We start from the raw sequence: 25,952 nt of genomic DNA on the forward strand, positions 1-25,952 counted from the left end.
AAGCTGTCAGTCTGATGAATGCCTGCGGCGGATTTCACCAGGATTGTTCCAGAGCTACTCGAAATTGCTGAATAATTAATCTCACGGTTTCTTTTCTTCACTTCGAGTCGTAATTGAAATTCCTCAAGTCGTCGAAAATCCTCAGTCAATGTTTTGGGATCAATTAAGATTTAGCAATCAATCAATTCGCTTCGAATCACGGTGCTGATTTAGTTTCTTGTTTTGTTTTTTTTTTTTTTTTTTTGTTTTTTTTTATTCGTTTTCTATTCGTCGAAAGTAAAGTCAGGCCAAAAAAGTTTCGAATCAAATATCTGATACAATAAGAAAGTGTAAAAAATTTCATTCAAACTAATTTAGTTACATCCAACTAACATTATTCAATTAATGCAACTGCGAATACATCGTCATATTAACTACACTGGAAAATCACGTTATTCTACCATTTTTGTTCACGGAAAAATTCATATTATTATTCCGATTTTTGGGAACAACAGCTTATTTCATTTGTAAATATAAATTCTTCGGAAATCAACATATATATTTCGTACTGAATGACAGATTTTTTTTTTTTATCTGTAAATTATAACGATCACATGAAACCGAAAAGCTAAAGAATAAAACCATGTCTCATAAGATTTGTAGAAAATTTATTGACGAACAAAAAGATGTATTTTTTTTTATCAGAATCCGAAAAAATATTATCTAAAATAGGATAATATGATTTATTCAAAGTTCTTGATCTTATCATCAGGTATTCAAAGTTGAAATTGAGTCTCGTTGAAATTTCTTTTCAAAATCACAGGCTTTTTTGAGATTATATATTTGACTCGATGGGTTTCTGCTAAATTTTTTATTCGTGTGGTTCAGCTATATTATAAGGCTGATCGGTTGGTTAAGAGGAAGGCGTTCAGTTGGCGAGCAACAGGCATTTCCTGTTAGAATCGATCACTTCCTTCGGAGACAGAATTTCCATCGAAAATGGGATTCCCAGAAGCGTAACAGACTTGGAACGACGTTAATTTAACGTCAGCCACGCCTGTGAAATTCGGTCAACAAATGGCTAACGCTACAGTACAAAACCAATTCAGTAATTACCATCAACCCTTCATTACCGAGTGAGGGATTGCATACAGTCAGGAAGCCCGAAGGGATTGATTTGTAAAGAATTTTTCTTGAGAAGATCTTTTAATTTATTAAAGTAAAAATTTGCATCCATATTATGGTAATTTTTAACCGTATTTTAACACTTTTTAGTTGTAAAAATAATTATTTTGAAAGCTGCTAAAGCTGATCTTCGGGAGCACTTTTAAAAAAAAGGCTTTTTTTGCAGTTAGCACGATATCTCTGGACTAGATCGCAGAGTAAGATTCAATTTCATCAGCAACAGCTTCGCGGTTACTCTCTTTAACTTTCGTTGCGTTGTTGGTTTTTTGTCTTTGACACACTTTTGCCCTGACTACACGTCCCGTGAATTTTCGAAAGACTGACGTGCGTGCGAGTGCCGAGAAAATTTCTTAACACGAGTCGGTAACATCTCTTCCCCATTATTCATGGGATATATGATCCCAAATTGCCCGCCATTTCAAAGCGGGATGCGACGTGAAGCTATTATGTACAGTATCTACGTGATACAATATTCAGATAAAACGAGCGACTATTTACCAGCGATATAAAATTGCATTCGTCAGTGCGAGGCTTTATTCCAAACCGGATAAGAAAATTCGAAGACATTTTTTTTCACATTTGTTACAAAGGAATCAATTTTTCTTTTCCCGAAAAATATTCTTACGCGATTCAAATCTTTTACTTTGCATCGAAAATATTCTACTTTTTACGGGGGTTTTTCTTTTTATTATTATTATTCTTTTTTTTTTTTTTTTTGGTATAAATTACAGTTCTTCTTCCGACATTCACGTTACTTTATACATATAATATAATAAATAATACGTCATGCGAGGCTTGGTTTATACGCAGAATAAGTAAAACGGATATAAGGTTAAGTCTATTCTTTGCTCGTGTTAACCGCATTGCGTGTTACATGTTCTTTTATTACTGATATAATCGTGTTCGTAAAAGGCTTCGAAGAGAAGTGAAAAGAAATTCTATTGCGGCGTGTGATTATTTACATTTATAGAGAGAAAAAAATGTATAATATTAAATAATATTTAAAGAGTGCACTATTATAATCGTCGACACGTAGGGAGAAATTTTTTTTTTTTTTTTTTTTCGATTTGTAATTGATTCCGATGAGTTTCATTACGATTGAGTTAGAATGATAAAAATCCTGAAAAATCGGATTTTGTTCCTTACTCGCATGAACGAGGCAATACAATATCAATTTATGTAATTATAGAGTATCAATTATTATCTAGTGTGTATGTATTTGATATAGTCAGTGAAAGAGAAATGAATATTTTCATCTTATATTGAAGAAATATTTTTTCAATCAAACTATAAATTACAAAAAAAATGTTTCCTCCGTTAAGACCATAGACTGCAATTTACGTAATTTTGGTTTTAAATGCACCGTTTCAACAAACAAACAAAAAAAAAAATAAAAAAAATAAAAACTAAATAATCGATAACTCGATTAATTTTTCAGACCCGATTAATCGATGCATCGAATATTCTTACTTAATTCGGTAGCCTTAATTCACAAGAAATATACCATAAATATTGCGCGCTCGAGTTTGCCAAGTAGGAAAGAGTTGATTAGGAGATCACAATAGATAATTATGAAAATCCACCAAACAAAGTATTGTTAACAATTATCATATCCGAAAGAATGGTAGCATTTACCTATAAAGCTTTGATGACAAATTATAACGAAATATAGCACAACGTGCCACAGGTTATCGCGGTTTATCTCAACGTTTTCACGATAGAGATCAGAATCGCGTCACACGTATAACCTGAAGCCTAACCAACTTCTGCCGACATCGACATATTTTTTTTATCAAGTAATTACGCCGATAAGGTATAGCAAAGCCCCTGCGCGGCTCTTGGAGGACAGCCCTTGCGTATCGTATCGGTTGGCGGGTCGTCGTTTCACGATATTGCAAAAAGAAACAGGATCCGATCGCGTACCAACATGTATACATATATCGGAGCACCGAACTGATCGACGACGCGATTAAAGCCTCAGAATTATTTATGGCTGCTCGTGTCTGCGCATGGTGTTGTTTTTTAATTTTTTTTTCTCCCTTTTTCGTCTCATATTTTTCATTTCATCCATTTTTTTTTCTTACAAATTCTTCTTATTATCCTTCGTTTTAAACGATAATCGCATACAAGCAGCAGAAATTTCGGGTTAATGTATAATAATAATAACAACAACAACAACAACAATATTTTTGATAATAATAATAATAATATATGAAAGCCCGTTAGGCGCGTGTAAACACACACATATATATATATATATATATATAACGTGTATGTGCAACAATATTTTATTCGCCGAAAAAATTTACAAAACGTTCGAGATAAGGTGTTATTGATACGCGTATGCGCGGTGGGGTGAAAAAAGTTTTCCGTTTGTTTGTTTATTTTTCATTTTGTTTTCGTTGATATTTTTTTTTTTTTTTTTTCTATTGTTTTAGTCCGCATAATTTTTTTTCTACTTTTATCACACTTTGGCAACTACTCGCTGCCGCGATAAGAGATATTGCGAAAGGAAATAAATGATAAGCAATAAGGAGAGAGGAGAAATATGTTATACGAGTACGTGTGGCAATTTATTTTGCCTAGGCATGGAATAGAGTATATAACTATATGTTTTCGACCATTCTTTCATCTGTCAAGACGACTGAACGGTATCCGTTTTCTCGCCCTAGTTTCCGGCCCCTTTTTCTCTATTTCTTATAGTCTTAGAGTAACACCAAAGGAGGTTGAGCTTTTTTTTAACAGTTCAACTCGAAGAAGATTCGAATTTAATTTTTGTCGCAAATTGATTGGCGAGGCGAATTTCCACACCTGGAATTCGGAAAACTACAAATTTGAACCCTTTTGTGTGTGTTTTTTCCAAATTGCGAGATAAGCTTAACGAAATTAATCGAGAGGGTAAAAATCAGCGTTTGATTACCCATTTTTGATCGCTCGACTGATTGATCAAGTAACGATTGATGCGTGCAGATTTTAATTCGTTGTACGATAATGTGGACGATAGGACTTTAAGGAAACGAAGAATCGTCGGTAAGTTATCGGTATTCGTGACTGTACGCGGTTGAAAAGCATCCATAAGCCATGATTAAACGGAACGTAATCAACCGGCATTATTTCTGTGACAAATATTAGGCCACGAGAATGAATGGTTAGTAAACAAATTACGCTCGATTAGTGGCGGATTACATCAAGCGATCGATAAATTTCACCCTACCTTGGCCCTAAAACTCTTTCTCATGATACAAACTGGACACTAATAATATAAGTCGCTTGTGTTGTTCTATATATGCTTACATGTTCGAAGGAACCTTTAAAATAATTGGTTGAAGTCTGAAGCAAAGGATGTCCGACTTACCGTTGTGGTTCATGTTTGAGTGTCCTTCCGCGGAAGATCAACTTCCATTGCTTTTCCCATCATCTGAATTCACCCTCGATCGTCACTCGAAGTTTACCGATTCCATTTCCATTTCTGTTCGAAACTAACAATCGGTCTAATTGAATTCCGGTGTTTCTTCTGTCAATCAGCTTATGATCAGTTGACCTCGACTTCAAATCGGCGCAATTTTAACTTCCATGTTCCGAAGATCCGAGCAACAAATTTGTAGCCTTGTCCATGGACATGTGCAGAGGTCCTTCAGCCCAGCAATTTCCTCCTCTTCATCTGGTCCATTCCAAAACCGAAAATTAGTGCGGTAATAATTATTCACAAGTGTTGATCCTCTTTTAGCGTATCTGGAAAGCCACTTTCCACTTCTTCCTGATGTCAGCCGAGCATAGCGCGAGGTTGAATGACGCAGAACGGATCGTCGCAACAGGTAAATCCGTGATAACTCTCGAAAGTTGTCGCGGGGGAGGAGACGATCACTGACGGAGCGTCGCGACGCTACTGGCGTAAACTCTGCTCGACGCTTTTCGTCTCGTCTCTGCTCTTCTCTTCTCTAGCGCGGGGAAACCTGCGCTGTGTCTCTGGTCCACCGGGTTTCGGCCGGTCCAGATTGACATTTTTTCTTCACTCGAGTTCTCCATTTCTACGTGCCTGACGTTCAAATCAATTCGTCGTCTCCTTTCCCGAGAATAAGGACCCTCGATCTGCCCGAGAAGAATCAATCCACTATCCCATATTTTTGATGATCTTTTTTTTTTTTCAGACCAAGATTTTTTATCCGCACTCAACTGATCATCGATACAATCTTTTTATTCCTCTTTTGTAGTTCGTTGATCTGTATCAGATTTTCGTTGGGATTTCGAGGGTTCCAAAATTGATCGTTTCAAATTTCGATTCTTATTGGACAGTTTCGAGGACTTTCAAACCTTTCGGATAGCTAAACAATTCTCTCAATGGTAGCACGAGATTCAGACAGATTTTACGTAAAATTTATTTTCAAAAACATGGGAAATATCATGAAAACGCTGAGGTCTTAGAAAGGTTTCGCCGAGGACTGTCGGTGTACCTACTACTACAGATTTCAAGGGCTGCTTACGTCTGGGATAGTAACGAAAATATCTCGAGACTGAGCAATGACGAGAATTTTCGGCGATTCTCAATACCATTCAATATCTGCGACGCGTTCGCTGTGGTCGAGAGCTTATTGTTGGCAGATAAGGCAGCCCAGAATAAAACACTACGTTTTTTAAAATAAACATCCAATCAGTCTCTTATCGCATCCAGCCGCACATGCTGGTACATACATATCGGTATATTACGTACGTCAGGAAGTTTGATAATGCGATGACTGGTAACTCTGTAGTAACATTAAGTACAAACTTATTGACAAGCCTTGAAATGCCGTAACGAATCAGTGCAAAACCTACAAAGATGTTCGAATCAGCCGAAGCATGAGACACGATGTTGAAGTGATCTTCCAGCTTGCGGTAACCTTATGGTTCCTTTCCGCGACTGCCTGATTGGAATTGATGCCGGGAACCAGTGGCTTCGAAAAATCTGAGTCCATCCAGTGTCTGAAGGGGTAATAAATCATTAGCATCGACCTGCAATGGGAGGGTGCGAAATAAATCACAAGTGTCGAACGCGGGGCTCAGAAGCTACCTTCAGGAAAGCTACTTTCGTTTTATTTCCCAGTCTTCGATCTCCTCTTTCGATGCCTCCGCGTTACACTCAGACCAAAGTGTCCTGTTCTTATAATAATAACACGCAGTGTCACGATATATCTCACTCGCCATTGGTATTGGCGCTATCATCTCCGTTGGGCAGCTGTTGCTGTCGCTGAGGTGGACGTGGTTTTGAGGACAAACGAGGGTAAGCTCCGATGATATGTGAGCCCCATTTTGTAGGGTTGGAATTTTCGCATCATCCCACCACGTTGTGTATCCCTCTTGTTAGATACAATTTTCATTAACGTAAAGTAACAGCTATTTGTCACTTTTACTGTCGAAGCATCGCGTCTGGCTCTCTGAGGGCATTTTTTCAGATCAAATTATCACTCGCCACGCGACAGGTGCTCGAAGCCGACGTTATAAATTCGCATAAGTTCAAATCGAATTACCGTTCGTGGCTGAGGATCGTTTCGTTCGGAGCATCACGCAATCGGTCATCATTACTCTGTGCAACGCACGCACAATTTCTACGAGAGAGAGAGATCCAAGCGATATTGTTTTGTACACACCCTGAGAAAGGATTGTTTACTTCTCGCTACCGAGGATCGGAAATGGAGTGTTTTACTGCCAACAAAACAGCGTCAAGATCAACAACTTATTTACCATTTTTTTAACATGTCATTTCGATTTTTTACAAGAATATGCCGTTCAAATTGCCTTTCTGAACGACGACAACGGCTCGAGACTCCAGTAGCATAGAATCTCTATAAACCAACGAGTATTTATTTATATTCTGTCTGGTCTGTGGTTAACTTTGTTTCCGAGAATTGTTTTCCTAGATTTCCGGTTTTACCAAGGCTCAGGATTCGAAGATAATATTCAAAACAACTGCTTGATCGAGCGTCGAAGATCCCCTGAATATCGATCATCACAACACCTTCTGCACCGAGCAAGTCAGTATCAGATCTGTTTTGGGTTTCAGGGGTAAGCCAGAGCCATTTTTTCTAATCGCACAGTAACCTGCCACGTCACTTTTAGACGTTATCTATTTTCCACGTACCATTTAATGCATAGAAGGACAGGAAAAAATCATCAAAATCAAAAAAGTTCTTTCATGGTTCAGACTAGAGCTGAAAATCAGATCGAATTTCATTGTACCAGAGGCCGAGGATAAGGACTCGCCGATTAACGTCTCAGGCACCATATTCAATACTTACTCTGGTCAAAGCTCAGCTTTCTCAAACTCAAAAGGTTTAAGACCGAAGTCCACGGATTATTCGACTGGAAATTATGAACGACTAGGCGATCTAACGATCCAATAGCGAAGCTGGTTGAAGGCTTAGATGTTTTTCTCAACGATGAATAGGTATTTTTATTTATACACTAGACTTCAGAAGTATGAGGTAAGCCGCTTAAGAGTTGTCGTAGATGACGAGACGGTTTTTCAACTTTCTTAGATCCACAGCAATCGTATAATTCCAAAGGTATATAAATACCTGCCCAGCCGACATTTGGTGGCTAATGGGACAAACTTCAATGTCTCTGGTGTGGTTGAGAATTTCAATGGACCGAGCCAACCCACCAGTGTTCTTACAGCTACTTGGACACGTTTTCAATGTATACCTGTATGAATCTATCAACAATTCATGGATCATTGAAATCTGCAATAACATTCGCAACGAACCTGGTCGATTTGAAACTCTGATGAATACTGCATCCGTTTCAAATCCAGGGGGAATCTTTCTACCGGTTTTTCTCTGCATTGCAATGCTCTAGATAAGCCTGCGGTTTTAGCATCCGCATGGCGACAAGCTGACATAACGAAAACCACATACCGTTTTGACGTTCGAGTATAGCTGCCTGCAAGCTCATTTACGTACTTGGCAAAATTGGGCGACACGATTCCGTTATGACGAAATAACGATGGTCAAGTCAATGCGAGTCTTTTCCACAAAGAATGCAAAGGTTCCACTCCATTCGACGAAAACTCCAGGTTTCTTTCACATGCAGTCTTATCTCTAATGATTGGACGAAACCGCAGCGGACGTGAGTCCAAGACTCTGAGAACACAGCCGCAAAGCTTCCTGCGACAAATGGTATAAATCCACGCCCAAGTAGCTGCGCAATTAGTTCCTCCGTGTGTTTCGATCAAGCACGATCACACATCGGTATCAAAGTTGAAATACAACCATGAGGGTCACTTTCGTCGCGGTGTTCGCTTTCACTGCCGTACTTTTCGTCGGTGCGATAGCTCGTCCTGGGGGTTTTAAGGAGCCCAAAGGACGTTCTCGGCGCGGAGTTCAGGAATGGGACGCGTCCAGGAGAGGTTGGCGCTCTAATCCAGTGCCGATTCCACAATCGCTCTACCCTTACGGCTACGGTGATTCCAAGTACATGTCTGCACAGCGGCCGGTTGATGATTTGTTGCCTCAGGAGGGCGCCTACGGGGATGCGGACAGGGACGAAGACTTCCTGCAGGATACCCGTCGACAAGGTTACGCTGGACTACAGAAGTCAGACGACGTGCAAGACGATGTCAGATTCGCTGGTCGTGATGAGGTTGAAAAGTACGAACAGAAGCGCAAGTACCCAACAAAGTATGACGACTATATCGATGATGAGGAATACGATTATTCTGATGAGGAAGACGATTCGGATGGAGATGATGCCGACGACGATTCCGATACTGAAGGGTTTACTAAATTTCACGTCGGCAACTCCGTGCGATGGGATAGATCTCCAGCCGATTTTCCGCGCTTCAATCCTGACGGTAAGTTTATCTTCAGGAATTTTTAAGTCATGAGGAATTTATCCGACGAGAATTTAATTATATTTTGCTTACAGTTCTTGACTGAAAAATGTATTTTCCGTTTGCAGTTGGTCGTGACTACCGCGGTGATAAGCGTAGGCGCCGATCTATTTCCTAGACGTCAAGCCAAGTCAAGATGGTGGTGAATATTTGTGTTAATTAATGAAACATCCACTTGTTTGTATATTTCTGATAAGTACTCTTCGAAAATTTCTGCTCGTTGGGTATAACAAAGTGTGTTATTACAATAATTTTTATATGTGGTATGAATAAATAAAGCAATAATCCTTTATCCTCTATCTATCTTATCTATCAATCTATCGATCTTTTTTTCTCTGCTACTCTTTCCATTCTTTTCTTTAATGGTTTTGCATCGACTTGATGCCATGAAATTTTCGAATCACGATAATCAGATTCGTAGACCGCAATTTGAACAGGATGACAGTACCGGCCAGTATCTAATTTCATCCATTTTTCCACTATTGCTTTCTCCTCAGAGTTCTGGGTCCAGTTAGGTTAAGTATACTTATAATATATCCACGATTTCAGACGTAGTTTCGGTTCAGTTCGTTTAGTTATTCGATTATATATAAGTTGCTGTGTGTTCCTTGGCCAGGGCGTGGATGGAGCTTGTAACCTGATATGTGGAGGGTCTTTATTTTTAACTTTTTTTTTTAACCATGACCCATACTTTGAAAAGTATGCTTCTACGAAGAGTGTGGTTTCAAGTTCAAGGTTTTCTTCAAATTGCAAAGCATTTCTCTTCGAATAAACGTTAATTAATTCCTGTTGTCAACCAGCATTGACTCCTCATAGGAAATTAAAAGTCGGTACGAACTGCGCAAGACACCATAACAAAGTCTCGACAGACATCATCGAAGTAATCGGTACTTTGTCTAAACTAGATAACTCTGAGAAGTTTTTTCAGCCCGTGACTCGGGTTTGAAAAACTTGTTCGGCACGTATGAGGGAAATATATCCACAAGAAATCTACGTCATCCTTAGCAAGGATATGGTCTCGGGAATTCCGGGTATAACACTGGCTTGTTTTATAGCCGCATTAGTTGTCGCCGCTCCTACACCTCATCATTTTATTTACGGCCATTCTTTCAGCCCATCAACTCTCCTCGCAGGCTAATGAATACTCGGATAACGTAGTGAGGCTGGTACTTTGCACATTCTCTTCTCCCTGCAGATGCCTCTCAACGGCCATTCAAACGTCCTCGAATAATTCCTGCACGACTTATTTTCGGTGGCGTATCTCCGTCTCTTCATCTGGGTCAAACCTTCTCGCCAGGATCACGAATCTTATCACAAGATGTCTCTGCAATGGAAAGCAGAGAATTTTTCCTCCTGCTTTCTTGGCAAAATTTTCATAATCTCATCACCGTCTACTCTCGTTCTGACGCTTGACGATCAGGCTCAACCTGATGCCCGGATCATCCGTTGGAATTGCTGCCCGGCTCTGGGTTCTCGCATATTTTCATCAACCAGAAAAGTTCGCCAGTCTTCCAGAGTAGTCAGCCGTGGCGCCCTCTACTCGCCGCGAAAAATCTGCAACTGCGCACGTCTAGCTGCGCAGAACTGAAACAATGAGTTTCGTCTACCTTTTAACGAGGTTTTCAACAGTCACGCGGTAGAAATATTTTCTTTTTCCACTTTGTTTTATGATTCACTTTTATCTTTGTTAAATAAAAAACTTTTCTAGTCATATTGAAATCATCATTTTGAATAAAAAGTAAATTTTGTAGAAAATCTTTTGTCAGAAGACTAATCGTCGCGTGGATCACTTTGACGGTTCAAACGTTTTCCATAGACGTAAGGTAAGAACTGAGTCGGGCAAAATCTGGTAAGCCTGAAGAGAAACTCATGCTTTTCCTGTCTTACAACTCGATCACTGTAGTAAACAGAGGTATTTTCTACCCGCAGGGAAGCTGGTGGGCAGCGTGATGAAACGACCACGTCCCCGAAAGGAAAGATTAATGGTTTTTTTTTTGGCTTCGATTTCCACCTCACAAAGCTTGGATAGCTGGAAATTTGTAAGCTTAGAAAGTTTATGCGGTGCTGAGAAACCGAGATGTACCTACGATTTGGTCAGAAATTACGTGTAAGAATAAATGCTTAGAGGATCCAATATTGGATCATGATTTTAAAAATATTTTGACAACTATTCTGCGCATTGATTTAATATGGCAGGAAATAATAATAAGTGGAATAATTCAAACAGAGGATTTTCACATTGTAGTATATCTATATTCATGTATATTGCGACGTCACGCGTCAATCTCAAACTGTTTTATCTTTGTTAATGAACATTGAATTGAAAAAGAAAAAATGCGTGTCAATTTTTTTTTTTGGATACTCTATCTGACAAACCTAATGAAATGATTCATTGAAATACTTAATGAAATTTGAAATTGTTTCGACAATTTTACCAAAATGTTCAAATATCGGACCGACTGGTTTGCAGCAGGATGAAAGCACAAAATTCGCAAGTCATTGTTTCCGTTACTTCTTTTTCCGAAGAATAATGGCACACTCGACGGGAAATCGCGCATTCGAATTCGACACGAAAATCCTCTCGGATTGCCCAGCGTGTAGTCAGTCGCCAATCGCTTTTGTACGCCTACAAATAAAAAACGTATACAATCAAGAATACAAAAATCTTTCCGGAAGAGAAGCCAATCGGAATATCTTCACACCAGCTTATACACTTGATTTTAGTTAATTTTTTAGAAGCAATATTTCGTTTCCAATATCTTAATTCTCGATTTATTTTCCAGAGTAGAAATCTTCGGTTTGATAACATTTCAATATTCTACTTGCGTGTCTGGTTGAATAAACATCGAATGTAACAAAGTAGATGAAATCGTTTAAAATCCTGAAAAATCATTGAAATCATTTCAAGTGTTTTTTTTTTTTTTTTTTTTTTTCAAAAATCAGGATCCTTGGAAATAAAATCTTTCGGCATCACGTTCAAATCGTTTGAAATTATTGAGATCTTCGTAAAATGTAAAAATTGGTCAATGAAATACGACTCATATTTGCGGAAAGAGAAAAAAAAATCCATTGCAAGGATAACTCGAGGAGGATCGAAAGCTTTTTAGGTTGCCGGGATCAAATCTCCTTTCATCACCAACTGCGTTCACCATCTCCATTCGTGTATGTATGCAATAGGCTTACTCGAAGGTCGTCACCTTCGCGTGTGCCAACATATTTCAGCGAGAACCGACCTATAATCGATTATTCGATACGGACAGACATGGAACGCGACCCTTGCTACGGACACTCAGTGCTCTACAAGGTAATGAGTATCGTTATCTGGATGAAGATAAGGTTATTCATATAAAAATTCATCTAGATAAGATGAAAGATATTTTCTCCGGCGAAAGAGATATTATTTTTGTCTACCAATCACGAAAAAATACTTTGTTTTGCTAATTGTAGAGTCGGAGGGAAAAAACGTTTTCATTGAATTAGTCATCTTTGCAAAATTAAGTCAGAGACTCCGAATGTAAACGACGACGTTTTTCAGAACACAGTTTACCTCGTTTTTGTACGATAAAAAATAGATGAACATGGACGGCAGTAGATTTGTCTAGATTAAGATGAACCATGAATTTAATCCACATCATTTTTGTATTATTACAATAAAGTTGAGATGAATTTATCTAAGATGATTACCGATAACATCTCGACGAAGGAAGGCTCATTAGATGAAACTACGCATCGGAGGTTCGTATTTCGTAACGCAAAGCATGATGTCTCGTATCGCAACGCGATATGAGACGGTATTTCCGGTGTTGGCATGCCGCATCCGTCCTGGCAGATAGAGAAAAACACCACACGTTGATCGATTCACATCGTATTGCGAAATCCTTGGCTCGCTATTTCTCGGTTAATTATTATCACCAACTGTAAGTTAAAACTCGATTTAATTTTCTAATAAGAAAGCGTTTCACTATCTTGGCTCGAAACTCGCGCCATCGATACGTGACTCGTGTTCGAAACTAACAGCGATGCCCAAATTTCAACTCTGATCCAATTTCACTCGAATCTCTGGAGAAAAAAAGGGAAGAAATGAAACAAGCAATTCAATTTCATGCTGAGTCGTGTGAGAGCGGAAAAACAAAACACGTCTGATCTTGAATTAAAAGCGCTAAGTTACGAATTAAAAAAGCTTCAATTTCGATCCGAAAACTTCGAAAAATTTCAACCGACGATTACAAAGTTTTTTTGATTCAGGGTTTCAGGGTTTATTGCTCGTTTGTACAGTCAAATTAATCGAATTGGAGTAAAAAGAATAAGGTTCAACAGTTTTCTCGATGTTTCGATAGCGTTTGTTTAACCCTTTTAGAAACACATTTTTCAACTCAATACTTTGGTCAGAATTTTGTTACTCGAGAGTTTTTGGGGACGCTGATCACGAATCTGAAGTTAGAATTTGCTAGTTTCTAAATCCAAGATGGCGGATCTTGTATGGTGGATGTAAAATCGAAAAAACTGTAAAAATTCGATGATTCTGATCCCGGAACTTGTTGCTCGGGGGTTGTCGGGATTACACGAAGTAACAAGTATCATTTGAAATTGTAAATAAACCGTGAAAAGGCCACTGCTGGATAAAATTCTTCAATATAGATCCATTCAAAATGAAAACCAGAAAATGTTTTGAAAAACATATTTCAATGAGTAAATGGGAATTTTATTATGGGAAAATTTAAAGTGTTAAGTGCAAAATGTCATTTACATTTTAAATGCCTATTTTGAATGAAACCATTTCAAATATTACCCAGCTAAGGCTTGGACATGGAAATTTTTGAGATGACTGAAAGGGTCAAGAGTCAAATTAACATGCGTTTGGTCTCTTTCGATTAGAAATGAACTTTGATTCAAAAAGTGTGTAGATTCGATTAGAAATGAACTTGAAGGCAAAAAGCGTGTAGATTCGACGGGAATGTATAATTCTGAGATTTGATTAGCCGTAACCATTTAGGTAATACGCCATTCGCAATGCGTCTAGCCTGACCGATGAACAATTCGAGCTCGTTAATCAGAGGAGAGATGAATCCGCATTACGCAACTGCAGCTGTTAGCAGAGGTCTGCAAATCCAATCCAATTACACGAGGTGAAAGGGGTTAATTTTCCGTGAATTTCGGAAGCATATCCGGCGAAGTCAACGAAGCGAAATTTTGACGTAGGGGAGTGTGGGGCAAAGTGGGCACCTTAAAATTTTTGATATCTCAAAAAGTTTGGGGCAAAGTGGGCCCCTGAAATTTTTAAAATAACAAGGGATTAAATTAGCCCCACCTGAACTTTTAATTAAATGTGAATTATTTGGAAACGTTTCAATTTGTGCTTTACTCTCAACTCGTCAAAGTAAAAAAAATTTCTGAACTTGAATTTATGATTCCTTTTTCTCCAGAAAGCTAGATAATAATTTAAAATAATTGTTCATATATGAAAAGAAAATATTTTATTCTGATTTCAGGCATTATTTTTTTAAGGGGCCCACTTTGCCCCACCCTTTCCCACATAACTACAGAACTGTAAATAACTTTTTAGGCTTTCGGTAATTCCGAAATTCCGAATAGAGAAGCTTCCAGCTCACGCAGTGGTGTTCAGTACACATCATTCAGACTCGGTCAAACCTCAATCTTCCTTCTCTCGCTAGATCACCATCCTATATACATATTTGCTCTGGAGTATTTGAAAATAACGAGCTTTTGGCTCATCATCGAATGCGAGTTAGCGTATGATTATACTCGCGAGATTCGACCTTTCGGAAAATGTTTGAAACTATAACGAATTTCGAGTAAAAAGACACAGCCCAATAACTTTTGGAAAATAAACGGCGTGGCAATAAGCTAGTTATTTGGTTTACCGCCTCATTTTCACACTGGGAGTAACAAAAACAAAAGGTCGGACAAAAACTTTCAAATTCCTGGCCGAAGAGTCCATAAAAAAAAAAAAAAAAAAAAATTCATGACGTTTAAGTTCCGACGTTGACAATGAAAAGCTTTTCATTTCTCTGCTTATTCGTCGCGTCTTATTAAATTATACGATTTATTTATTTATAGCTACGTGCTGCCAGCGTCTCAGAAGAAAAGGAGGTAAAACCTCTTCGACTTCGTAATAAACATATGAAAATTATGTAGATATTGAAATTGATTATTTATTCATTTTTGTTGCTGTTTTGTACCGCGTACGATTCGTACATGTTTTGCCACAGAATGGAAAATATCTGAAAATTGTTTGAAACAAATTGAAAATCCGTATTCATAAACAGAAACATGCAAAGTGAATCGTATTTTTTAACCTTATTGTTTAAAGCACTCAAAGTAAACTTTAAACGTTACACAATATTATACGGTTTTGTCCAGCGATCCAGAGACCTTTGAGTAACTTTTTCCGATAACAAAATTAAATTCAAGCAATTCAAACTCACCGGATCACAAATGCCGAAGCTCATTCGCTCATTGAAACCTAAAGTGAACACGTGCGGAAATTGGAAAAATTCTCGGCGATGTGCGCGCGTGGTTGGTTTTTTAAATTGGAAACAACCGAAGTTGCACGAAATTCTTCCAAATACTGTCTGTACTTGCGTAAAGTCGAATAAATATTGCTGGTATAGTAGTTGTTTCAATAACTAGAGACTTTGTCACTTTTTCATGGCTAATAAAGCTTCGACGAAATCGTCGAATATAAATATGAGTTATAAATTTGTCTCGAAAACGTATGAATAACATAAAAAATGAGCACTAAAAAGTACTTCGCAACGTCTTAGCTTCGTAATTTTAAATGATCGCGAGTCTTTGATCAGGGATTCTAGTTTCTGATGCAGAGCTAATTTGTTACGTCGGATAGAGATACGAAACTAAGTAATTAGCGCATAACTATGAGACGAAGATCAGTCAAAGAGCCAAGAGTGCACGACGGAATGTTCCACCTGGTTCCATTAGCGCATAAATCTGTGCCAAGAAATTCGCGCGAGAATATTTCAAAAGCTATAGTAATAATTGATAAAGTTCTCCAAGACTTAATTAGAATTTTCCCTGTAGATAATTATCACACCCAACCTGCAACCGATCATTCGACGTAATCTCATTACGTAATCAACGCTCAGTTTTGAAATAATAATCGCATTTCCGAGTGGAGATTAGCGGAAAACATCGGCAGCAAATTGAATGAATTAGTGAAATGAATTTAGTTACGAGCAGAGGCTGCACGGGATTCAAGGATCGAGATAAGTGATATGCGGTTAACCGAAAGACGGAGAACAAGATTGAATGAAGATCACAAGGAATATATTATATCCTGCGGCGATTCAATAAACCGCGGATAAAAAATTCCATTCGATATTCAAGTACCGGGAATAAATTATGAATGAAAGAAAGAAAAAAGTAATAAACAAATTCCCTTCTTTTTTTTAGCGAGTTTTTGTTTGTTTTTTTAATTATTTTTGCTTCTTCTTCGTCTTCTTTTTCCCCCGAATTTACGGGGCAGCAAATTTCTTTCCCATCGAGCAGTGACAGACATCAACTTGACTTCAGAGCTCGTTACCCACGGGTGCGTAGGGTCCAATAAACACGCGGCAAATCACCTTTAAGCAAACACAAATCATCCACAACCTGGATCAAATGTCTCGACTGAAATTCTGCGCGACTCGACGAGGACTAGAATTAGAATGATAATATCGCTGGGCTAGCGGTGAGGGTGGTAGTAGAGGGAGGATTAGTGGTTGTTGTATAATTATGGCGGGAATGCGAACGCAGCCCTTCTTATCCGGGTTCATATCATCCGCGTCTGCGATCCGTATATATGTATAACAACTCCAGGGGCGAATTTAAAGGAGTGGAGGTCCTACGGGGACGAAGAAGTGAAAGGACTCAAATTATTTTTCAAACAATTTTCATTTCTATGGTGTTTCCATAATTTATTGTGAGACAAATATTATTATGTCAACGAATATACGCGTAGATATGGTAACATACAAGAAACGAAATAATAGCTATTTATGTAGCATGCCCGTAAACCGCCTGTTTTTTTGGCAAGGATAAAGATTTCAGGACGAGCTAAAGGCAAGCCGGAAGCGAGCCGAAAGCGAGTACTGAAATTATCCGAGCCAAAAAACGTTTACGGGCATGCCACATACAATATTTTTTACAGTATGGGCATTGAAAAGCAAAACGAAGAGTGAGGTTATGTCGCGATCTGTTCGACGAAGCTACTTTATAAGGCAGTTTGGGATGCGCACTTCGAACTGCGCATCAAAACTGCGGAATAAAGACTTTATTCCGCAACTTTGTTCGCTGCCGTATAAAGCGTCACTTTACGGAACGAAAACTGCCACAACAAGTTGACTTTTCAATGCCCATGCTGTAGAAACTAAATCATGTTCTTACACCAGCAACACCAAGTACATTCTCAATGTGATTACAATGTTTGGTAATCTGGCTCTAAAATTTTTGTTTCCAAGAATTTGACAGTAGAAAAGCTCCTTAGATCGGTATTTTCGATACTCTTTTTTCGTATGGATCGATGAATAATCCAAACTGGAGTGGGAGAACTTTTTTTTCACCTGGAGGGTAATTTTTTTTACCTTTTGCAAACCATTTGTTGGCTATATGCTTACCTAAAAACGGCTTCAGCCCCTGTTCTCCACCCCTAAAGCCGGCACTGCCTATACGACGATGCTTGCAGTCCGATAAGCCGTGCAAATTCGAAAGTGAAGAGACAACGAGAGTTTAATAACATCAACGGGTTATTGGGCAAACGTCGATCTGCGTGTACTGGAATATAAATTATGGAGTCGTGCGTGTTCCGCAGATTCGAGGGAGGGAACTCGTGTCACCAACTCACCACTGAGAACTCTTGACAGTCTAATATGAGCCTTTGCCTCGACTGTTCGGGACTGTCAAGCTCGCTTCTCAAAGGATCCAAGGGCGAGAAAATCAGATCCTGCGGTTTAATATATCTGGAAGCTCATTCGGAGCTTAATAACTGCTTGTGGGGCTAAAACGGAATCTTGGAAAGGAAAACAGAATCTTGGAGGAAAAACTGAATTTTCAACTTTCGAACATAATTTTCAAGACAGTTAAAACGATTATTCTAATTTAGACGGTCGTCGTGATTCAGAAGGAAATTTCAAAGACTTTTAATTAAAATACAAAAAAAAAAAAAAAACGCAGTTTCAATTTGATGCAACTAGAATATCTTTATCAGTGATGAGACTTTTAAAACCTTTATATTCACAACGCTTCTGTTTCAAAAACTTTTTGACCCAATTATAGTACGCCTATTATACACACCCATAAACGCTGATTTCTGTAGCTGATCTGCATAGTAATTATAGGGAGAAACGCAACTCGATACCCATGAACATGCAGGCTGGTGTGTGATTATAAAACTGCAAATGTAATCGGTGCTCTGACAGAGATGCATGAACAGGATTGCGGTCTGATGAATGATTGCAGCTGACGATGAGTATACGTGGATCGTTTGTCACGTGATGATTGTCTATACACTGTCGGCGCCTTTGGTGCACCGAGATTCTACAAATTGCTGTAAAGTGCGACGGGAGTTTGAAATCGATTTGAATCGAGGCTGAGACTCAGATGCATCGTTCGTGTTTTACCGGGAATTTAATTCCCGAGGGAATGTTGAGTACATGGATTCAACCACTGCTCTGAAGATACGATCGAATTGTTCCAGCAAAATCTCTCAATCGTCGTGCAAACTTCGCTTCGTCTAAACCTGAAAAAAGGCGCTAACATCCGCATTGAATAGTGACAAAAAGTAGCAGTGTTTCGGTAAAATTGATAAAGACTACGTTTTGCTATCGTGTGTATATATATATAATAGGGTGGCGCAAAGAAAAACGACTATTTTTTTTTATTTTGAGTCTCGTGTGACGAAATGTTAGTTTTCGATGTTTTAAGAGCCCACTCCAAAGGACAGTTCAAAAAAAAATTTTAAGAGGTCACTTCACATTTTTTGAAACGTCAGAGATCGTCAAAAATCGATTTTTTTTTTAAATTTTTTTTCTCGTTACGATATAATTTTATAGACAAAAAAAAAATAAGTTTCCGAAAGTTTCAGTTCAAAATTTGAATTTTGAAAGGTCGCTCATATTTTTTTTTTCAATTTTTTGGTGCATTTCTTTAGATCTTTTCGAGCGACCTTTTAATATTCATATTAAAATTTCATACATTTTTTTTCTTTAATTTAGTAAGAAAGAATCGATAACAATACACGACGACATGAATTAAAAATCAAACAAAATACTGAAAATATAATTTTTTTAATTTAATTTTTTGACGATTTTTGACATTTTTTAAAATTTGGAGCGGCCTCTTAAAAATTTTTTTTTTTGAGCTGTCCTTTGGAGTGGGCTCTAAAAACATCAAAAACTAATATTTTGTCGCACGAGACTCAAAAAAAAAACAATAGTCGGTTTTTTTGTGCCACCCTAATGTATATATATATGTGAGAAAAAATGATGGGGTTAAAGACGGTGTTGATAAATCGGCGTTCCAAGAGGTGGAATAATTTATAACGCGTCAGCAACGAAGCGAACAAAGTGAGGCCAACCGTTGAGTGAAAGTGGTTATTTATGGAGTCGATGGGGCTATTCGTGCATTATAAGGAGTGATTGAACGGAGTGAAGAAAAGACGGAAGAGGTGGAATCCAAGGCAGTCTAAAATCGCGCGATGAATTCCCCCCTACGTCGCGTGATTTCTCTGCTCGTCCTTCTAACGACTTGTTCTCTGAAGTCGCAAGCGGATTTGGTGATCCTTGGGTCGGACAATCGCACCGAATACGAGTCGAAACTGAACCGATTGCTTGAATTCTGCGGCGATGATTACATGTACAGAAAATTGACTGTGATAGCAGAACGTGGTTCAAGGGATTGGCTGAGCTCCAAGGTCTTCCAGAACGTCAACGAGGCTTACAAAATGCCCGTCGAGCTCTTCGACAACTTGAGAGCGCTGAAGAGCGTCGGTTGGCAGGCCTGCGTCCTGCTCTGTATGCCGGCCGAAAGAGTCGCCACCTTCTTTCGGTCGTCGGAAGACCGCCCCTGGATACCAGGCAACATGTACATCGTCTACGTACCGAAAGGACTCGGCGAAGTAGCGTCCGAGGAGTTTAAGGCGACGGGCAGCCTCCTCTGGCGACGGAACTACGTCCACAAGGTCGTCCTGTCGACGAAAGGAAGGAACCTTTACTTCGACCCTTTCAAACCTCGCGAAACGGGCGGCTTCGGGGCGCTCAGAGATCTCGGGGACTCGGTGGAGCCCCTGAAGAAACGGAAGACCTTCTCCGGCTACGAAGTCAACGTCGCTATGTTTCCCTACTTGACACTCCAGTGGAAGGACGGACGGTACGTCGGACTCGAGGCGAACTCCATGCTCGAGATCTGCGCCCGGATGAACGTTACTCCGCAGCTCTACGAGCCTCCAGAGAAGTTCGGATGGTTCTGGAACGGCACCTTCACCGGAACTCTCGGTCGGCTCGCCTACCACCATAGCGACCTCGCCTTCAACGAGTTCTTCGTCAAGAACTACGGGACCGATAACCTCGAGTACACGACCTACCTCAGCCTTGACCAGATATGCGTAATCGTGCCACGCAGAGCGCGGGTCCCAGAGTACCTTATGATGGTCAGGATCTTCAGCCCCCTTGCATGGGCTCTGATATCTTTTGGGAACGCCGTTCTTGCTCTGGTTTACGTAATCGTGACCGGTCTCACCATCGCTCGGACCAGAGATCAGACTTCGGTCAAGTCTCGGTCCGGCATCAGGTTGCAAGACTTCGTCGCCTCCTGGGTGTTTTATTCCTTCTACCCCATGAAACCCAATGCGAAGTGGGTCAGCGAACGAGTTCATATCACTTCTGGACTAATACTCGGAGTGGTTGTCAGCGGGTATTTCACCAGCCAGCTCGCCTCAAGCTTCAGTAAGCCTGCCTTCTTGAAGAACATCGATACCCTTGAGGAGCTCGATCGTAGCGGTAACAATAAAGTCCCGAAATTTTCATTTTACTAAAATTTTAACGCAATCTTATTACGCCCATTGAAATACGAAGATCCCAAAAACCTCAGACCTCTATATAGGCCTGGGAGTTTTGGTCCATCGTCGATATTGACAAGGACAAACACTGTTAACAGCTTGACGAGGAGCTTCACGCGTTTTTCTATCTCAAGCAGGGTGACGTAGAAGCGATGATTGATTCTGACTCGTTGTAGGACTGAAGGTATTGACCAACTATCCAAATTTGCTGTCGGACGTATTTGCCGACGACGAGCCGTCAACGCTGCGGAATCTTCAGGCCAAGCTGACGCTAAATAACGGCTCGGAGATCGAATGGCACGTTTTCCATACTCGGGACGCAGGATTCCTTGAACGTGAGCAGAGTGCTCTGCTCGAGGGAAGCACCGTGATCGGACTGCACGTGGTTCCGGATTGCCCAAGAAAATATCACCTGGCCTATCCGATTGCAAAGGGTGAAGCGAAGCTTTTTAAGCCCTGGAGACGGCACTCCTTTTTCTCTCCATATTTTTTCCTCTCTTCTGGCTATCGTCTTTCACGATATCAAAGTATTCTGGTGTTTTAACAAGTGTTTCTTTAATGTTAGGTATTATACCCATCTTCGCTATGTGACGAAATTAGGAAAAAACTCGAAGTGGAAGTCATTTTTGTACTCGCAGAACAAAACCTTAGTTTCCTTTTTTCACAAGTACACCTTGACGTAATTGAGAGGGAACCATTTCTTTCCCGGCAGGTTCACCTTTCCAACCACGACTGAACACCATAATCGGAAGACTCCACAACGCTGGTTTTTATCGCAAATGGTTCGAGGACCTGAAGAGACGACCCGAGCCCATTTACAATAGCAGACCAGTCGTCATAAGGCTACGCCACTTATACGTGCCCTTTTTCCTGCTGCTTGGAGGGCTCGGAGTATCGATGGTTGTATTCTGTTCCGAGATGAAGGGATCATTTATGGGAAGGAAGGAAAGCGGGAAGAAGAAAGTATAGCGACCAGGAACCATCGTTTCGCGCATTTCGTCCATATCGGTTTCACTTTTCCTGCACTTCCTTAGCTCCATCCTTGAGTTTACTTCCCTTCACATCTAGTCCCCGTCCGTTCTCGTTACGTAACCTGCCCGAGGTTTGGAGGACGTTTACCATCAAATTTTAAATGGCGAAAAATCTTTTCTAAGCCGTAAATCAGACGACCCTTCGGAGATCCGAAGCAGGGAAAAGGGCCCCACCCGGGATGCCTCGGGTTCACATGCGTTATACAGGGTATAATACGGGGGCTCAAATTTTCGGGGTGAAAGCACGCGACCCTCTGGTTTAATTTAAAGCAATCTGTGTCAGTCGACAGGCGACCTGGATGAGATCACCCGGCTCATGCCGGAAATGTCGTTTTACAGAATTCCGGTTTCAGAATAACGATAAAATCCAACGGCCCGGACAAAGGGCCAAAGTAGGTAAACGTCGCCGCGCGATTTTCCCCATCTCGTAAGACGATGCGCGGGAAAAATTTACGGCGTTCTTATTAAAAACCAAATTCACGCGTTGCAGATCCCTGTTTTGCATCGTCGCAAAAACGGAGGGGACTTTGGAATCAGAGTCACCGCCAACTGCTTCAACAGCCTTTCAGCTTCTCGTTTTTTCTTCCATGAATCTTTCACCCAGCCTATAACATTCTACTTCAAGTATAATATAAAGCATGTAATATTAGATATACATGACACGTAATTTTACGCGGATATAAAACAGAGCCTGATCTCGTCATCGCCAAAGCTTTTTCATCACCTGCCATCGAATGGTTTGTAAATAGCTATAAATCGCCCCTCTTGCGACGTTCCTAAAATTAAAAGAAACGAAAAAAAAAAATATTCTCGGCATTTTATATCCATTATATACTATTATATATATATATAGTGTTGGCGTCCTGTTCCACATAAACTGATAGACAGCAACTGAATCTGCAAGTTATTTTCTTCTCTCATTCCCTTGGCGCTATTTTCTTTTTCTTTTCTTTTTCTTCCTTTTTAGAAAGAGAGAGAAATAGGGTGAGAGCGAGAAATACATCCACCTTATGTATGTACTTTTCTGGAATGGTTGAAACGGATGAACCAATCTCGTCGAGAAATCAACTCCACTCGCTCAAAACTTGGTACGAAAATCCGATTCTTCTAGGATAGCGTCCACGTCGTGTATTTTATATGTGATATATATGTATGTAGATATCTTCTCACATATCGATCAATTTAAACTTTACCAGCATCTGCAGCGCCGTCTTCTTCAACCTCGGCTTCGGCGTCGATTTTCTATCTATTCACGAAGCACCCACAGGGTGAACGATTCGGAAAACTGTAGTTCAGTATTCATTTCAGGTTTCTTTACTTTTTAGTTAAAATCCCGGCCGCAATATCGTCTCGCGATACTGGTTATATTTAATAGGCGGCACACCAATCGACGTAGAACTTTTAATAGAACCTTAAACGTGAATCTCATCTCAAAGTTTCTTTAAAGATGAATTTGAATTGGCTTTGAAATTGCGTTGTTGTTTATTGACCTTTCAGAATATAAATATAACTACGTTTTGCTCTATAATATACAGTTTCTTGAATTACGCATGACAATGATCGCCAAGAATCGAAACAACCGTTTTGTTTTCAGAAAAGCATTGTCGTTTCAACGTTGGCTTTAAACTCGTTTCAAACGTTCATTTATACGATAAATTCACTGTCTAATATAGATTTGCTCAAAGACTGTCTGAGCAATTATTTTCATTAATCTTCTTCTTCTTCTTCTTTGAATATTTGCCGCAATGTCAAGAATTAATACTTCAAGGATGCATGGTGTTGTGAAAACAATAACTTCAGGCATATTAAGCTACCCAGCAGATTTAATCGTAAATAGTTAATAGCGTAGGTCCAACTTGATATTCTGATCGTTGTTTAATATTTCAGCATGAGTGGTAAGCTTGGCTTTTAAACTAAGTCAATAACACAAAGGCTGCCGTTCCAAGAAGAAAGCTAAGTAAAATTTGAAATGAAAATAAAATAAGCTTGAACAGTATTATTCCAGTACCAACAATAAAGCAACCTTGGAACCCAAGAGCCGAGACTTAATTGTACGCTACTTCCAGACAGTACAAAAACGAAATTCCAATCTCAAAGTGGCGTTTAAACGGTTCAAAAGTTCGAGGAACACGTGCAAGCAGGCCCTTGAGGTTCAGCAGGTGCCTACTGTACATACCTTAGATTTTCAATTTCTTTAAGGTTATTAAATCACTGCAAAAGAGGTGTGAAAGGCGGAAAGGAGAACAATTAAGTGAGCCGTAAAAGCTATCAATTATTTAACGTAATTGGCAAAGTTGGCGAATTGAATTATTTCAATGACGTTTATTGTTAGAACTGCAGGCGAAGGTTTGTTGCAATATCAAGATACATTTTCACTTGCCAATGCAACTGAATTGAATCGAGTGCATACAGGTGTACATGCGTTTCTTTTTCTTGTGAACAATCCTCGTACTTCAGCTCTGTGAACTTATTTCAGTACGATTAAGCGGTTCTCTTCGAAAATAAATGTGGGGGCTTTATGGAGATGAGAAAAAACAAACAATCTGTGGCAAACTTTCATCGAATTAACTTCACGGTGGTAGCTCAGAATAGGTTAGTACAAGAGTTAATTGGTTCTCTCAATAATCCGCGTGTCAGAGGACTTGCTCCGTATAACATTAGATTCATAGTGTCTTCTACGAAATCGGTTATGAAATCAGTCCGCGTGATTATTATGAATTAATTTGCGATTTTTACACTAAATGCGCAAATCGCATTACGAATTTGGAGTTAAAAATCGCCTTGAGATCGTGGGCTGAAGCTCTTTGAAGGCTTTTCTCACGTCCGTTTCTCACTCCATATATTTTGACCGTACGCAGCAATCCGACTGAAACGCCCACGACGTGATGTTATCATATTGTGTACTTACGGCTAGGAGAAAGAATAAAGATAAAACAGAAAGTGAAAAGGAAAACGACAAAAAGACATTTATTCAAATCGTCCATGTCTGAAAAAGGGTTCTGATGACGAAGGCACGAAGGGCAATAAACTCGGATGAATTTTATATAAAATACCGGAAAGATAATTTCCAAACAAACAACAACAAGCCTGATAATGAAATTCATCAGAAGAAATAATTCAAATGTTTGGCTATAATAATGTCTCGTTGTACAATTTGTCGAGATACCTGAGAGAAGTAGAACTCGAATTTTAATCTCTAAAAATGTTTTCACTAGGTTAAGTATGGGTGTATTATAATAATAGTAATATTAATAATGATAATAATAATAATAATAAAGAGAATAACATAAGTCACTTGCTGAGGGATCGCGGAAGTAATTGTCGTATGCAAACCGAAAGAGAAGATTTATACGCAAAGGGTGGTAATTTTATTCGTGGGTACAAAAAGGCTGTGTAAACGAGTCGAGTGAAAGCTGTTTTCCTGAAAGACTAAGCAAGCCGTTTTCTCGACTCAAACTGGGAAAGCATGTCAATGAGGTATTATTCGAACCTGAAGAGATGCAGGGGGTGAAAATGGGCGTTGTTGGCGGCGGAGGTTGATAAATCCCCCGAGAGAATGTCAACGGCCTGATAATGGGTGACAAAAGGAGAAAGAATAAAGGCGAAAACGTGTTGAGTTGGGTACATTATTGCGTAATATTATTATTCTAAAACGCGTATATTTATATTCCATAAACCAACGAAGTACATCCAAATCACGGAGCTTGTTGGCAAGTATGGAAATACGACGTGAATATTAGAAGTAATGAAAGTGGGTATGTAACAAGTGAAAAGATCGAGAATGGAAAGGCAGGGCATTCCAGTCTAGTTTCTTTCGTCGAAG

The 25,952-nt window shown here is 39.4% G+C and overlaps 2 protein-coding genes across 2 annotated transcripts; both read left to right on the forward strand.

Moving 5' to 3' along the window:
* Nucleotides 1-8,321: 8,321 nt before the first annotated feature.
* Nucleotides 8,322-9,290, forward strand: LOC124413004 (SRP-independent targeting protein 1-like). The gene has a single exon (XM_046893294.1). It carries the CDS (start codon nucleotides 8,410-8,412, stop codon nucleotides 9,013-9,015), a length of 606 nt encoding a protein of 201 aa, XP_046749250.1. The 5' UTR covers nucleotides 8,322-8,409; the 3' UTR covers nucleotides 9,016-9,290.
* Nucleotides 9,291-19,739: 10,449 nt separating this feature from the next.
* LOC124416315 lies at nucleotides 19,740-22,129 on the forward strand. The gene is made up of 3 exons (XM_046897247.1): nucleotides 19,740-21,039; nucleotides 21,275-21,532; nucleotides 21,811-22,129. Exons 1-3 carry the CDS (start codon nucleotides 19,740-19,742, stop codon nucleotides 22,065-22,067), a joined length of 1,815 nt encoding a protein of 604 aa, XP_046753203.1. The 3' UTR covers nucleotides 22,068-22,129.
* Nucleotides 22,130-25,952: the final 3,823 nt, after the last annotated feature.

Source organism: Diprion similis, chromosome 2 (assembly GCF_021155765.1).
Source record: "Diprion similis isolate iyDipSimi1 chromosome 2, iyDipSimi1.1, whole genome shotgun sequence".
NCBI classification, from domain to species: Eukaryota; Metazoa; Arthropoda; class Insecta; order Hymenoptera; family Diprionidae; genus Diprion; species Diprion similis.

Coding starts and splice junctions, on each gene's coding strand:
- LOC124413004 (XM_046893294.1), top strand. CDS start 8,410: ATGAGGGTCACTTTCGTCGCGGTGTTCGCTTTCACTGCCGTACTTTTC.
- LOC124416315 (XM_046897247.1), top strand. CDS start 19,740: ATGAATTCCCCCCTACGTCGCGTGATTTCTCTGCTCGTCCTTCTAACG. Junction 21,040..21,274: donor TGAGGAGCTCGATCGTAGCG/GTAACAATAAAG, acceptor GACTCGTTGTAG/GACTGAAGGTATTGACCAAC. Junction 21,533..21,810: donor GGCCTATCCGATTGCAAAGG/GTGAAGCGAAGC, acceptor CTTTCCCGGCAG/GTTCACCTTTCCAACCACGA.